At 55.8% G+C, this 15,097-nt stretch overlaps 1 protein-coding gene across 1 annotated transcript; it reads left to right on the top strand.

Moving 5' to 3' along the window:
• The first annotated feature begins 755 nt into the window (after positions 1-755).
• Positions 756-14,120, top strand: SH2B2 (SH2B adaptor protein 2). The gene is made up of 8 exons (XM_009492503.2): positions 756-1,637; positions 4,788-4,889; positions 8,943-9,034; positions 11,219-11,313; positions 11,869-12,051; positions 12,175-12,368; positions 13,165-13,336; positions 13,807-14,120. Exons 1-8 carry the CDS (start codon positions 777-779, stop codon positions 14,118-14,120), a joined length of 2,013 nt encoding a protein of 670 aa, XP_009490778.2. The 5' UTR covers positions 756-776.
• The last annotated feature ends 977 nt before the right edge of the window (positions 14,121-15,097 follow it).

Raw genomic sequence — 15,097 nt, 5'->3', positions numbered from 1 at the left:
GGGGGGACACGAGAGCAGCGCCTGCCCCAGGTGAGATGTCACCCAGCCAAGGAGGCTCTGGTCTATAAAGCCTGAGGATGTGTGGCTCTGGCAGTGTGTCAGGCTTGGTCCTTGCCAACAAAAGAAGTTAAGATCCATGCCTCTTCTAATATGTCTCTTCCAAAAAAAAAAAAAAAAAAAAAAAAAAAACAAAACCAACAACTCCAAACCCAAAAAAAAGCACCAAACAAAAACCAGAAAACCAAAATTGATGTGGCAAAGGATCAGGACAGAAATATGGAAGGAGAAAGAGAAGGCCCAGCTGCTGGGTGCGGAGGGGTGGGTGCTGCCCTGTGTGCCTGTGTGGGCCCCGCTGGGACACCGGGTGCTGCCTCACCCCATGGGAGGGCTGCTGCCGTGCCCAGGCAGAACACGCAGGCGAGAGAAATCCTGAAGGCGAATCCCCCTGGGCTCCTCCGGTCGGGGACTCCTTAGCAGTTTTATGAGAAATCAATAATGCTTTTGCATGGTCATAATCGTAAAATAAGTACAATTTATGGCTGCTGCTGGGGCCAAGATTTTTTCCAGCGTACAAGGTGGAGAGGGAACAGAGCAAAAACACTTTCCCACGGCATTTCTCTGCACCAGGGCTGCAAACCTGCTCCTGCATTCTGGCGGGGGGGAGACCCCTGTTTGCAGGGGGGCACGGCTGCGCAGGGTGGGTTGCCCATGTCCTTGCCCATACTCACGCTGTCTCCTTGCCCCCGCAGCCCGCCGGCAGGTGGAATGGGGCAGCCATGAACGGCGATGCCCTGTGCCAGGAGCCCTCCTCCCCGCTCCCCGACTGGAGGGAGTTCTGCGAGCTGCACGCCCAGGCGGCCGCTGTGGACTTCGCCCAGAAGTTCTGCCAGTTCCTGAAGGAGAACCCCCACTACGACACCCCTGGGGCAGAGACCTCCTTCTCCCGCCATTTTGCCGCCAACTTCTTGGACATCTTCAGCCTGGAGGTCAGCCGGGTGTTCGTGTCCGACTCCCCCACCAAGTACAACATTGTGCCCTTCGTGGGGCTGCAGAACTGCCACGTCCCCTACGGGCGCGAGGTCACCCCGAGGAAGGAGGAGACGTCCACCGAGTCCCTGGACAGCATGGACACCCCGTTGGGTGCCGGACGGTACCTGAGCCCGGCGCAGCAGGTGCAGGCACGCAAGGTGTCCTCCTACGGCCAGTCCCGCAGCTCGGAGGACGTCTCCATCCATGCTGCCACCAAGCCCAAGTTCAAGAAAGGTTTCTCCTTGAGGAACATGAGCTTGTGTGTGGTGGACGGTATGAAGGAAATGTGGCATCGCAAGTCCTCTCCAGAGCCAGGCGCCGAAGCTGCCCCGGGTGGCCGGAGAGCTGAGAGGGAGCTGTGGCCAGCTGGGGGCAAGGAGCCCAGCGACCCACGGGAGAAGTGGACCCACAAGCTGCGCCTGTCCAAGGTGCCCTCCTCCAAAGTGGAGCTGGTGGACATCCAGAGGGAGGGGACGCTGCGCTACATGGTGGCCGACGACACGAACTGTGTGGGGAGCTCGCAGTGGCAGAAGTGCCGCCTCCTGCTCCGGAAAGCGGTGAAGGTGGAAGGAGAGAGGTTTCTTCTTGAGTTTTACGTCCCTCCGAAGGTAAGTCCTGGCTTTCCTCTGCTGTTGTTTTTCTGAGCAATTCAAGCAGCAGTTGGGCTTTGCTTTAAGTTTTTCTTATTTCCATTGCTGAGCTGGGATGAAATCCAGCTCTGGTCCAGAGGGAGATTTGGTGCTGTGTGACTGAGATGCGAATGGACAGGACAACGTGGTTGAAACCCGTCCAACCTGCAAGCCCCAGTTGCTGCCGTTCACCAGGGCATAGCCCCCTCCTTCCCCACAGCCCTTGGGAGAGGTGCTGAAGCCTCTGCCTCGTCCTTTGGTCCCCACATATCATCAGTCTTGGTGGAAAAGCTCATTCCCCCATCAAGATGTGGGTGTCCAGGCTATCCAGAGGGTTTTTTTCTCTTCCCAGCGTGTTGCAGAGACATGTCAGAGCGGTGGCTCACGCAGCAGCAGTATGGCCGGGATTGCTGCCTGGGCTCTGTGCTTTAGATCTCAGAGGGTCGCTAGTTCACTTTCTGAAAGCAGTTTTCTTCCTTTTAAAAATAATTCATTTGGAGTAATTTGGCATCTGCAAGGCCACCTCCAATGCAGCTTTTTGATGTTGGGGACAGAAGACGCCAGTGTTGCCCTCTGGGGCTGGAGCACCACTACTGTGGATGGGTTTTGCAGCTCTCCTCCCAGACACCTCCAGCTACTTCCCCTCCTGGGCAGAGGAACGCTGATGATGATTATTATTACCCACAGTATCACTTTTCCTTGCCTGCATCTTTTCTTCTTCTGCAATTTCAATGAAAGCTTCAAAATCGGGAGCTGGTTTTCGTTGCAGTGTGTTCTCGACGTGTCCTCCCTCCCCTTCTTGCACGCATCCCCCCCCTGCACACGATGCAGGGAAACATTGTCCCTGTTTTCCTGGGGGAAAGGCTGAGTGGTGGAGCCATTTGCTCAAAAAATGTGGGTTATGAGACCTTCAGTCTCCTTCTCACCGTGGGACTGCCTTTGCTTGTGGGCCGAGTGAAGGGATGTGTTGCGCTGCCAAACCCTCACCTGTGCTAATGCTGTGATTGTGCCTCATCTGTGCTGTGCCTTCTCCTCTCTGAAGAGCACAGGGTGAATAATAAGCTGTTCCCTGGGGCTTTACTAGCTGTATGTGCTGGTAATGAAATCTCAGGTTATTTAAATACCTAGGGAAGAAAAATCTCATTTACTTCATCTTCTCCAGGAGTTTCCTGCTTGCATTTCAGTCCCTGGTAGCGAAGCTGGTCTAACACAAGCCATCATGCCAGGCACGCACCCAGGGCTGCGGCTCTGCGGGTCTCAGTGTGCTCCGAACCCCCGGTAACCCTCTGTTTGGTAGAGGGATGGATTTGTACATTATATATGGGGACAGCAGGATAGTTCATATTTTTAAGCAGCATTTTCTATTTTTCCTGAGGCTGAAATGAACCTTGGCACCATTGGTGTTAGCCCATGCCTCTCGCATAACCATCGCATCTCTCCTGATAAAAGATAAAATATGAGTTTAAACTCAAGTGCATCTCTATAGAGCGGCTCGGCACTGGTACGGATGGCGCGCATCGCTGGTAGCTGGCTCTAGGGGCTTCCTCAGCCCAGGGACTGCACGAGACCTGGCTGCAAGGAAACCACCGCATCCATGGCGCAATGCACGGAGGATCCGGTGAACCCCGTGGGTGTGGGCTGCATGGAGCAGCGCTGGCGAGTTGGCTGCACCAAAGGGGCAATAAACTCAAGATAAAACGGAACAACTGCAGCTCTTAAAACATTTAAGAGAGTGCTCATAGAGGGATTTTTTTAGTGTATCTTGATTTGCCTCTCAAAATCAATTTCAAAATTATTTTATGGCAACTTTTATGAACATTGTCTACTCTTCTGTTATAATCACACCCTGCGTTGGTTTACATCTTTCTCCCCTCATCCCATCTTGCTTTCCATCTGGCAAATGATTTAGCTGTAAAAGTGGCACCAGCCTGGCACAGCTGGAGGAGAACGGCATTTTGCTTCAGCAGCCCACAGGTTTGTTTTTGCATAGGCCCTGCAAAAACTATGGTCATGTCTTTAAATCTTGAAAGGGAAGAGCCCTCCTGGAGAAGACCCTTCTCTGGCTCACCGGTGAATTAACACCATATTTTTCTTTCCTTTTGAAGCAGCTGCTTCCTCCTTTCTGACCTTCTGCTGGGCAAACACCAAGAGCAAAAAATACCCCGGGGCAGGGCTGAGCCCCACACAGCCCGAGACGCATGTGGAGGCAGCCTTGGGGCCCCCACCACCGGCACTGGTGGAAATGAAACGTCCTGGAGGGGAAAAAGTAGTTCCTGTTCTGTCTTGGATTTATTTATTTTTTCCCATAAAAAAATGGGAACTGAACCCATTGTTGGTAACGTGCAGCCCGGTGCTCATTGCTGGCCTCATCCCACCCCATGCACCCAAGGCACCAGGCGCAGATTTTGGCGACTAAATCGCATCTCTGCTTCCTGCAGCTGCGATGCTCTGAATCCTGGAGCCCCGGGGAGCAGCTCCACGGGCTCCTTTGGGGGGATTTGTTATAATTAAAACAAATACCCGGGGAATTTGTTGCTCAGCAGAAACCTCAAGTGGGAGGCACTAGGTCCTGCCCCCCCATCGAGGCTCTGGCAGGTGCTGGGGGCCCTGGGGGAAATGAATTTTTCTTTATTTTAATATAATTAAAATTCCCTGCACAGCTAAGGCTGCTGCATCGTAGCTTCTCAGTTGAAATGCTGCTCCTGCACTGCATAAACGGGGCATCTTCCTGGGCTGTCTTCCGCATAGGAACTATCCCCCATCAGATAGCACATCTCCATCAGGAGAGTGTTTATAAAGGAGAGAAATAAGTGGTCTTGGCAGAGCTGGCATATCAGCCTGTGCTGGAGCAAGGAAGAGGTTTGGCAGTTAAATGCACTAACCTCCCTATCTTCCACCGGGCCTCCTCTTGGTTTAATTAAAAGAGCTTGGAGTTATCAGGCACATGAGGGAAATCAATGCTTTTTTTTTTTTTTTTTTCCCACCCCCTGTAATAACCGTGCAGGCTGAGCTGTGATCTTGCCTCTCTGAGAGCCCCGCTGCATCGTCCCCCGGGAGAGTTTGATTCAATTGAGTGACTTTTTTTTTTATTTATCGATTTCTTTTAGTAATTTTTTTTTCTTTTCCCAGGCTTCCAAACCCAAGGTGAGCATCCCACTGTCGGCCATCATCGAGGTCCGCACCACCATGCCATTGGAGATGCCTGACAAAGACAACACCTTCGTCCTAAAGGTGAGAGCAGGGCGGCAGCGGTGTGGATCCTGACGGGGACTGCACCTGTGCCTGCATCCAGCCCCTGCTGCAGGCGTGCTCAGTCACCAAGGGGATCATTGCCTTGGTTTTCGGAGCTGAGATGGCAACAGCGCTAATGCTCCCCACGGGATCCCTGCCTCCCCTCCCTGGGCTGTGCCCCCTGGCCCCGAATGATGCAACCTCCACCTGATGCCCGGGTATTTTGGGATCGAGCTGTTTGCCTGCCTTTCACCATGGGGTTTTGCTTCTCCGTGTCACGAGGAGATGGGTTAAATTAGTGTCCAGAGACAACCTGCAAGGGGAAACGCTCTTTGGTGCGGCTGTCTGTGGTTTCGTGACTGCCGCTGCCCCAGTTCAGTGGCACGTGGTGGCCGTTTCGCTGACACGGGGCGATGGGAACGGCTGTGCGGGGCCACCGAGGCCCTGGGGACCAGCCACCCCACGCAAGTCTGGGGACGTGAGCAGAGAGTGAAAGTCTCTCTCTTTCCAGAAAGAGTTTTCCATATGACGCAATTTATTAGCTTAATGCTTGTTCCTGCTCTGCCGAAAGGCAGCAGCATGTCACGGCAGATTGGGGCTGAATTTCCCGGGGTCCTGGCTTGGTGTGCACCGTGCCGCCATGATGATGAACGTGGTGTTGGAGGTGGTGTTTCTCTCCAGCTAATGAGGCTGTGCCTCCCAGCTCGTGCTAATGGACTTGTGCTCTCCATCAGAGCTGTTGGACGTGCCTGGCTGGGAGGTAGCACATATATGTGGGGGAAGGGCAGTGTTTTGAGGATTTCTGTGTCCTACCTCTGCTAAAAAACCCACCTTTCTCCCTGATGCTTCTCCCTAAAAGTGTGTGGCAAAGGCAAAGCAGAGAGGCCAAGCTTCCCAGCTGAATGAACCTACTTAAAAGCTTAGAAAACTGTGAAAGAGGAGGGAAAAAATTGAGCCTGGCTTGGTGAAAGCCCCCATGCCTGGTAGCCCATCTGGTCCCAGCACATGTTGCTGCGGGAAATCACTCTCCACCAAACACATCTCCTTGTACAGGTCCCACACCTTCTACTGGCAGCCTCCTTCAGGGCATCCTCCCTGCCCCAAGGGCTTCTTTGCTGTTCAACCTCAACCTCTGCTGCAGCCAGTGTCCACCATGGACATGGAGGCTAATTCAGCTGTTGTCTTCTCTGCCTCAAAGACCAACCTCATGTGTTGTCGTCTTTGCAGACTGACCAGCCCAAGGTCTTCCCCGCTTCCCTTGCAGACTCTGGAGAGAGCGTGCCCCAAAGCGTATGTGGTGCCATGGCCAGGAGCGGATGGGAAGGATTGCTTCTTCTTTGATTGCTTCTCCTTTCTTCTTCCTCTTTACCCAGCCCAAGTTGATCCAGTTGCTTTCTTCATACCCTGATGATGATGTTGATTCATACGCAGCTTGTGGGCTGGTGTAGCCCCTTGATGCTTTTTGCAGAACCGTTCCGGAGTTGCGGTTCCCCAGCCCACACACCCACGGCAACCGGTGCGAGCCCAGAGCTCACCCATGTCCTTGAGCTGGGGGCTGGCTTGGGCTTTATTTTTTCCACAGAGCATTTCCCAGCTTTGACAAGTTCATTTGAATTCTCATCTCATCCTCCAACACACTTGCAACGTGGTGTCATCCATGAATTGATTAGGCATCTTCTCTTTGCTTTTGTCCTAATCATTACTGAAGAGCAGCATGCACGGAGAGAGTCCTTGATGTGAAGGAGCTTCTGAGAATATCCCTCAGCTTTGAGCGTTAGCCATCAATAACCCACTATCCATCGGAATCTGCTCTTGGAATATGGCTCATCAGCTACTTGTGACCGTGTTTTCTAGATCCCCTCATAAGTCTCAACTCAGCCGTGTCTTGCTACCTGCCTCGCTGGAGTGTCGCATCAGTGTCCAAAGCGTGGCCAATGCCAAGGATGTGACACAGCTTATCCCCGTCCCTGAGGCTGTCACGAGCAAGTGCAGATGGGTTTGACAGGGTTTGGTCATGGTCCCCCCTGCTGGGGGGATTCAGCTCCGGGGTGCTTCCTGGCTGCCTGTGGAGGGTTGGTTTCTCTGGCTGCTGGAGGAGGGCTCTGGGCTTGCCCTCTTCCCATCTTCAGGAGCCAGACATGCTCTCTCCACTCCTACCACTAATGGCTCTGTGACTGCTTCAGACGTTTCTTTAATTACCCTGGGGAGCGCTCCAAACCCTGCTGGTCTGAAAATGTCTGATTGACCAGGTACCCTCCTGGCCTGCCCCATTCTGGCCAGGGCGCTTATCCTGCCGCGGGGTTAATTGATTGCAATCGATCCTTTGAGTGAGGCGAGGCAGCAAACCATCAAACCATCAGCTTGCTCCCCCATCTCTTGCTGCCCCTCTCCTGCCGTTCCAGCCAGCCTTTGCCCTCCCCTCCTGGCTGTCGGCACAGGATGCTTTTCCCGTATTCCCAACATCCTTTATTATTTCTAGCTCATTTTCTGCCCCAGCCCTTCTTGCAGGGACATCTTCTTGCCGCTCTTTTGCGTTCCCTCTTTGCTAGCTGGACTCGCAGAGGGGGTGAAGCACCCCTTGATGTCGCCGTATGGATTAGAGGGGTAAGAAAGGGAGCTGGGTGCTGTGGTTTCCCTGCTGCCTTCCCGTGTACAGGGTTGATGTTGAGCCCGATCTCAACCATTGCATGCAACTCTACTGCACTCTGGCAGGTTATGATGGGTGGAAAAGCCCCTGCCTTGTTCAGCGAGGCCATGCTGGAATAGTTTCTACCAGATGGCCTAAAAATGAGCAGATAGTGTGTCCCCACCACCCATCAGACACCGAGCACATGCGTGGTTTGGGTTTTTTTTTTTTTCCATTGCACAAGCAGGCACTTGCAAAATAACCTAAGCCCTGCACGCACTTTGCTTGCTGTCATGCTCTGCATGAGAGAGCAGCCCTGTCTCCCACACTGGCTTCATGCATTGCCCTCGGAAAGCCAGAGAGGCTCCTTTGCTCTAGTTAAACAAAACAAGGGCGGGGGGTGGGATCTTTGCTGCTCCCCTCCACCTCTGCTTGGGGCAGGATGGCCCATGCATGGCCCCGGGGTGCAGCAGGGGAGCAGATTGCTGCTCAGTCCCAGCCCAGGCACTGGGCACTGCTCCCTGCATGCTCTGCTTATTTTCAGGACAGTGATTCAGTTGTTTGTGATTAATTTAATTTGCTAGGAGGTTGTCTCAGCTGGCAATGCGATACCCTCCCGGAGTCAGGGCTGCCTCGCCAGCTCGGGAGCGCAATGCATAAGAGGTCCATGAGGGATGCGGGGAAACCTGCCAGAGGCACACAGCATCACATGGGGTGGCTTCTGAGACCCGCTGCTCTGTTGCTGATGTGGGGCTTCTGGATCCTCCCTGGCCCCAGAAAGGCCCAGCTCCTTTGGGCTTGCAATTTTGGAGGCTCTTTTGCATCCTGATTTTTATTTTAATTTTTCTCCTGTTAAAGGAGGTTTCTCTCCCACCCCATTGCAATCAGAAATCAGAAGCCTCATGGACCAGCAGGCAGAAAAGATAACAGAGGAGAGATTTCAAACTCCTGGGCTTAGGGGTCTGGCAGGATTTTGGGGCAGTGAGAGGGCAGCATGGCTTCTGCTCTACCTATGCAGAGCTAGTTTTTGGGGGACACTGAGGCACCCCAGAAGCGAGGGATGCTGTCTGTGCTGGTGCGCAGTGCCATGCATCCCCGATGCTGCTGGCCAGGTGTGGTTTTGCCACAGAGGCTGTAAAAACCTTGTGATGCATTTGCTGATAACGGTGAGGTGGAGATTTTCCTCCGAGCCCTGGCTTTGGTCAGGGGTCACACTCGGACACACCAAAGCATCTCTGTGGGTCACCCTTACAGCATCCTTTTGCTGGGATGGGAGGGGGCATTTATCCCCCTGCCTTGTTCAACTGAGGTGCTGTTTAATAGCAGCAGGTGAATGGGGGGTTCCAGCTGGGTTATGGGGTGTGCCTTGCCCCAGGGGAGTGGTGGGACCCCAGCTGCAGCCTGACCCTGTCCCGTATTGTCCGCAGGTGGAGAATGGGGCCGAGTACATCCTGGAGACCATCGACTCCCTGCAGAAGCACTCCTGGGTGGCGGACATCCAGGACTGCATCGACCCCGGGTAAGGCTTGCTGGAGGAGGGTGCTGTGCGGGGGCCAGGCTCACCACTGCTGCTCACCACTGAGCATGGCTGTTACCCCTGATGCTGGTTTTGCTACTCAGGTTATTACAGCAAGTCCCTGACTCATGCCAGCAGAAGTCTGGAGGCAAAGTTAGCGGCCTGCATGTGTCAGAGGTGCAGCCTCGCAGAGCACTGGTTGCTTGCTCACCCTTTCCTGCTCTGTGTGCCTTGGCCAGGCAGAGGCAGGTGACCCAGGAATGCAGCCCTCAACATGGGAAGCTCCTCACACCCACCCTCTGAAGCTTTTATACTATATTTGAGCTATTTTCTATGCTTTTTTCCAGCACAGCATCCATGGTATATTTAAGATTCTGTGGGGTAAATTGACTTACTTATGTTTCTGTCACCGTGGTATTAATGCTGTTGTCATTGGAGTCACAACAACTCTGCCAAAACTTCTCATCTGTTTTTTTCATCAGCCCATGCACTGGTTACACTATAGGGAGGTTTGCGTGCCTGGCGCTGCTGCCCTTCAGCTGGCTCAGACAGGCCCAGTCCCGGGGAGGCAGGATCAGCCCAGGCACTTCCCAGGCTCCAGGGAAACCCCAGCACTGCCCTTCTTGGCACAGTTTTGGTAAAAACAAGGTGCCTGAGCTTGCAGAGGTGAAAACCTCTAGCAAACCTGGAACCCAGGGGCTTGAAGAGGCTCCAGCTGCCTCCAGGCTGCCTTTGCCCCCTTCTGCCAAAGAGTCATGGTTTGGGTGCTGCAGGGTTGGTCATGGCGGAGGCTGCATCTCGCAGGGAGGATGCACTAATGGACTCCAGATCTGTGCTCCTTCAGCTCCTTTTGCTGCTTTTTAAAATACATAATTCAAGAAGCAATGCTGAGGCTGGGCTGCTGACAGAGGCGAGGCTAGGAAACATGGCCCTTTTTCTCCCAGTGTGTGTTTCAGTGCTGGTTTTCTAGCCGGAGCCGAGCGCCGCGGCTGTACTCACCTCAAGCCACTGCAGAAGCCGCCGGCAGCCCTGCACCAGGCCCTTGCTCTGCCACCGGCAGCATCCCAGCCTTTTATGTTTACTTAGCACCCAGCACAGTCCCACTTTGGCGTCTGGACGTGACTGTAAAGCAAATAATAATGAACTCCAGAGCAAATAATAATGAGCTGTTTAATACACCGACACACACGCTTGGTGCCAAGAATGAATTTTCAATCAGCTCCTGATGCTTTTGCCAGGGGCTGCATGCTGGAGCTGCTGCGTGAACGTCCGTTGACGGCTTTTCTGCGAAGCGCTGTTGGTTTTGGTTTCCTTCCTCCCTTCTTGTTTTTAACCGGCTGCAGCTGAATGACTCCCAATGGCTGATTCACTTACTGGCCACTAAATAATTCAGCAGCTCCCTCGTGAGCCATTACTGCTAACGCAGCCGCTTCCTTGTTGCCTGTGCCCACGTGGCCGCTGTTAAGCAAGAGCAGCCGAGTGCCACGGGCAGCTCCAGCAGCATCAGGCTTTCGCCAGCAGCCAGGATAAAAATAGGCTGTGGAGCAAGTCGGGGGGCTTGCGCAAGAAGGGTGCTGAAGTGCATGGGCAGGGGTCGGGCAGCAGGGATGCTCTCTATGGGGGCTGCACCGCTGTGGCCCCACCTCTTGCTCTGCTCCCGCTTGCTGTCTCGCTGCGGGCCTCCCGGCTTGGGTTTTTGGTGTCTTTCAGGGACGTAATTCCTGTGGGTTGGTGGTTCCCTTTGTGGAGGGTGAAAGCGAAAGCACCTTTGGGTGGAAGTTGGTGGTGGGAGTGTGTGTGCATCTACATATGTCTTGCAAACCAAAAGTCAAGGTAACAGATTTTCATCCAACCAACAAGGTTGCAGCAAAATACTGCAGCTAGGACCAGCTGGCGTGACCCACATAGTGAGGCCTTTCAAGGGTTTAATCCCCTCACACAGGTATCTCACCCCCAAAAGGCCACATTGTTTTGCTGGCCATTCTGCCTCTCAATGCTGCAGGCACTTCTGTCCATGGCAGTCCCTCCAGGAGGAAGCAAGGGGCATCAGGATGTGCTCCGGGATCACAGCTGGAATTTCGTTTGGTCAAGAGTCCCTGTCACGTGCCTGTGAGCAGAGGTGCCATGCATGCATCCCTGCGGTGTGGCGGCTGGCATGTGACCGTCTGCTCTGTGCTCTCCCCCCAGGGACAGCGGGGATGACATCGAGCTGGCGTCCTGCACGCAGGGAGCCTGTCTGCCGAGCAGGGTGTCCTCCTGCAGCTGCGAGTTCCTGGCTGACGGTAAGGACCTACATCTGGCAAAAACACCCGACAGAGAGGGTGGGTGTCTCCAGGTGCTAGGTCTGGTTTGGGGGGGCCAGATACTGCCAGCAATAAAGTGAAGGAGCCTGAAGCAGGTGCTGTGGGGATGGATCATCTTCTGTCTGTTGCCTTCCTCTCCTTCATGCTAGCCCCCACCTTGGGGAGGTGGCCCACCCCATCTAAAACATCAACGTTGCCCCGTACATCCTGGTACATGTTGAAAATCTAGTCCCCATCTGCAGGTACTGGGGTCTTCGGGTCCCAGCGAGCAGCCTCCACCTGCACAGCCTCACCTTGTCTCCATGCCCAACCAAGACACATCTGTGTCCCCCATCCCGATCGCACCAGGGGAAGGAAACCCAGTGCAGGCTGAAAGGGAGCCCCCTGAGCTGCAAGCCAGAGCCATAACTTAGCCCTGCGATGTCTCTTAGAGCCCAGAGTGCTCTAGCACAGTGGCCTTCAGAGCAGGACAGCCCCCAGCCTTGTCCAGTGATGCTAAGCCATGAGCCCATCCCTCTAAAAATTCCCTTCCAGATGTGCCCAGGCCGCCAGACAGATGTGCCCTGCCCGGCGCTCACAACACCCCTACAGCCACCACCGTCCCCATGCCCCACGGCCGGGGCAGGGACTCCCTGGGGGAGCTCCTCGCCCACGTCCCACTGGAGAGCTTCCTGCAGACGCTGGAGTCGTTCCCTGCCGCCAGCGGGCATCTTGCAGGTACTGGGATGCAGGATGTGGCCCCAGCACCTCACTCTCAGGGGTGCAAGGAGGGAGAAGAGGAAGGGGTGGGAGAGGGCAATGTCCAGGTGCTCCCTAAAAGTCTGCTGTCCCTGTGGCCAGGGGAGGACAGCGAGGCGGAGGCAGAGATCAACCTCTCTGACTTCCCCTGGTTCCACGGGACTCTCTCACGGATCAAGGCAGCTCAGCTGGTGCTCTTCGGAGGTGCGCGGAGCCACGGCTTGTTCGTCATCCGGCAGAGTGAAACGCGGCCGGGGGAGTACGTGCTGACCTTCAACTTCCAGGGGAAAGCAAAGGTGGGTGTCCTCTGCTTCTCCCTGAATATTAGTGCCAGCCAGGCCCAGCACCCCAGGCTCCTTCCCACCCTGCTGGGGCTCTGTGTGCAAGCAGGTGCCATGGGGTGACCCCAAACACAGCAGCTCTGTGGGGAGCTGCACCGTGGCAGGGCATCCCTCGGGACCACCTGCCCTTGTCCCCCAAGAGCCCTCTGCACCCTGCCCAGCCCCATCAGCACTTTCCCAGCTGGATCAGTGCCTGCCATGCGGGCGTAAGGTTAAATATCCCGTGGGAGCCCAGCGTAGCCTGGCACATCATCCTCAGCTCTCTTCTTGTCAGCTCCATGTCCTGAAGTATACAGATGCACTATAATAAAACAACCCACGTGTAGTTTTCTGCTGGGTCCCTTTTCTACCAGAGGGCACATGCTGCAAGGGGTTGAGATGCAACTGCCTGGCCTTGTCACCTGTCCCACAAGAGGTAGTTCAGGCAGGCTGTGGGCTTCCCTAGGCCATCGGTGTCACCAGGATTGGAGCCTGCAGCCCCCCTGGCTGCACCCAGCTGCCCTTCTCTGGCTGCTTCTGTACGGTGTTCATCACTAGGAGGGGACAAACTTCTCCTGGGGCTGCAGTGAGTGGGGTTTTGCAGGAAACACCCTGTAGCAGGAGACCCTCCTGGCCAGGCAGGTTAAAAATAAGAGTCCTGTATTACGACCAAACCTCCCTTGGCTGATGGAGGTGGCTGCTTCTGCTGATTGCAAGGGTGAATCTCACCCTTGCGATCCCCAGCTCACCCGCTGGCCCCCTGCACTTGCAGCACCTCCGCCTGTCGCTGAATGAGAGCGGGCAGTGCCACGTGCAGCACCTCTGGTTCCAGACCATCTTCGACATGCTGCGCCACTTCCACACGCACCCCATCCCCCTCGAGTCGGGTGGCGCGGCCGACATCACGCTCCGCAGCTACGTCGTGGCCCAGAGCCCGCTGCCCGGTAGGTGCCAGGGCTGTGCCGCTGCTGGGTGGGGGCACGGCTGCATGTGGAGGGCTGGGTTCGTGTTAGGGCTGGGATCTCGCATGGACCCAAAAGGGGAGCGATCCCTGGGATTCCCCCACTGACCCCCCTCCCTAAAGCTGTGCCTGTGTTGGTGCGCATGGCTTTGGAGATGCCCCAGGGTGGGTGTTATCCCACTGAAGGTGGGCAGGGAGGACCACGCAGCAGCACGGCTGTGCTGGGGTGACCCCTGTGTCCCCGGTTGTGGGTGTCAGTCCCCTGGCTTGAGCAGAGGGGTCTGCGGGGCTCACAGTATCCTGCTATGCTGGGAGAGGGTTGGGGAAGGACAGGGTCAAGGATGGAGAGCGTGAGCAAGGGAGAGGGTGGATGTGGAAAGGTGCCAGCGAAGGAGAGGGGGGGCTGAGTCCCCAGGGAGCACTGGAGGGGTCAAGCTCCTGTCTCCTTTGCAGACGCCGGCCCCCCACCAGCCCTTGTGTCACAGCCACCGGGCTGCCGGGTCGACCTGCCACCCCCCCACTACTTCTGCAGCACAGCACCTGCCGGCCCCCCGGCCCCGCCACCTGCCGAGGGGGTGGCCGTGGCCCCCGCTGTCACCATCCCTGCACCCTACCACCGCCTGGAGGGTGCCCTGGGCCCCCGGAGCCGCAGCGACAGTGCTGAGCGCCGTCCGGAGCCCCCCGCCGCCAGTGCCGAGGACTACCACGAGGCTGATGGTGCCCGGAGCCGGACCCGGGCGGTGGAAAACCAATACTCTTTCTACTGAGCCCCCCATGCCCAGGGGCTGGATGGCAGGGGGATGCGGGGCACCCATGCCCCTCACCATTGCACCAGCCTCACTGTTGCCTCCTGCCACCACCAGCAACCTGGCCAGGACGTCCTTCTCTCTCCCTGACGATTTCGGGAGCTGTGTAACCAGTGGGCAATGTCCCGGCTGGACCCAGCGCCAGCCCTGAAGTTGGGGCAGCGCTGGGGGTTTGGGAGGCTGAAAGCATCAGTGCCATTTTGGAGCTTGCAGCCTCTTCCTTTTCCCTCTGGACCAAGAGCTCTCCCGGGGCTGAGCTGGGCTCCCTGCATCTCCTCCCTGGGGTTGCCCCTCCGGGGTTGGCAGCACGAAGCTGTGATGGGCTCCTTCCTCCAGCCAAAGCACGTCGGCACATCCCCTCTGGGGTGAAAGCCCAGCACGGCCAACATCCCTTCTGGCACCATTGCCCCACAAAACAGCCACCGAGGGGCTCTGGCATTTCGGGATGACAGTGGAAGCAGCAGATCCCCACACAGAGGCTTTCCTCACACATGTGGATCCGTGCGCCTGAGAGGGCACCGCTGCGGAGGTGGGAGGGTTTACCCAGGCTGGCTTTCAGGCTCCCTCTGGGGCACGTGTTTCCCACCCTCTGCCAGGAGAAGGGGTTTTCCAAAGCTTAATGCATCACATTTGAGGAAGGTTTTTCCTGCTGTCCTGCCATTTCTGTTCCTTTGTCCTTTCCCTCCTTGCTGTACCTATGGAGAGTCCGTGGATAATCCCTTTTTTCTTCGCTCTTTCCCTTGCTTTTTCAAAACTTAAGCTCTCCGCAAGGGCATCAGCCTTCTGCCTTCTCTCTACTGAGGCTAGGCAAAACTTTCCATTGCTCAAGGCAAACCTTGAAAAATATGACAACACCCCCGCTTTGCATCAGTTGTTAGTCATTCGGGATGTCTCGGGGGGGTCAGGCAGAGGCCAGGGGCTGTGTCTGGAGGTGAGGG

The sequence above is a fragment of the Pelecanus crispus genome, chromosome 12, assembly GCF_030463565.1.
Source record: "Pelecanus crispus isolate bPelCri1 chromosome 12, bPelCri1.pri, whole genome shotgun sequence".
In the NCBI taxonomy this organism is placed as follows: Eukaryota; Metazoa; Chordata; class Aves; order Pelecaniformes; family Pelecanidae; genus Pelecanus; species Pelecanus crispus.
The sequence above is the reverse complement of the archived record's forward strand: the minus strand, read 5'-3'. Positions and strand labels throughout refer to the sequence as shown.

Bases quoted from the DNA above. Each gene is read 5' to 3' on its own strand.
- SH2B2 (XM_009492503.2), top strand. From the start codon at position 777: ATGAACGGCGATGCCCTGTGCCAGGAGCCCTCCTCCCCGCTCCCCGAC. The intron at 1,638-4,787 runs GTAAGTCCTGGC...TTCTTTTCCCAG, and splicing joins AGTTTTACGTCCCTCCGAAG to GCTTCCAAACCCAAGGTGAG. The intron at 11,314-11,868 runs GTAAGGACCTAC...ATTCCCTTCCAG, and splicing joins CTGCGAGTTCCTGGCTGACG to ATGTGCCCAGGCCGCCAGAC.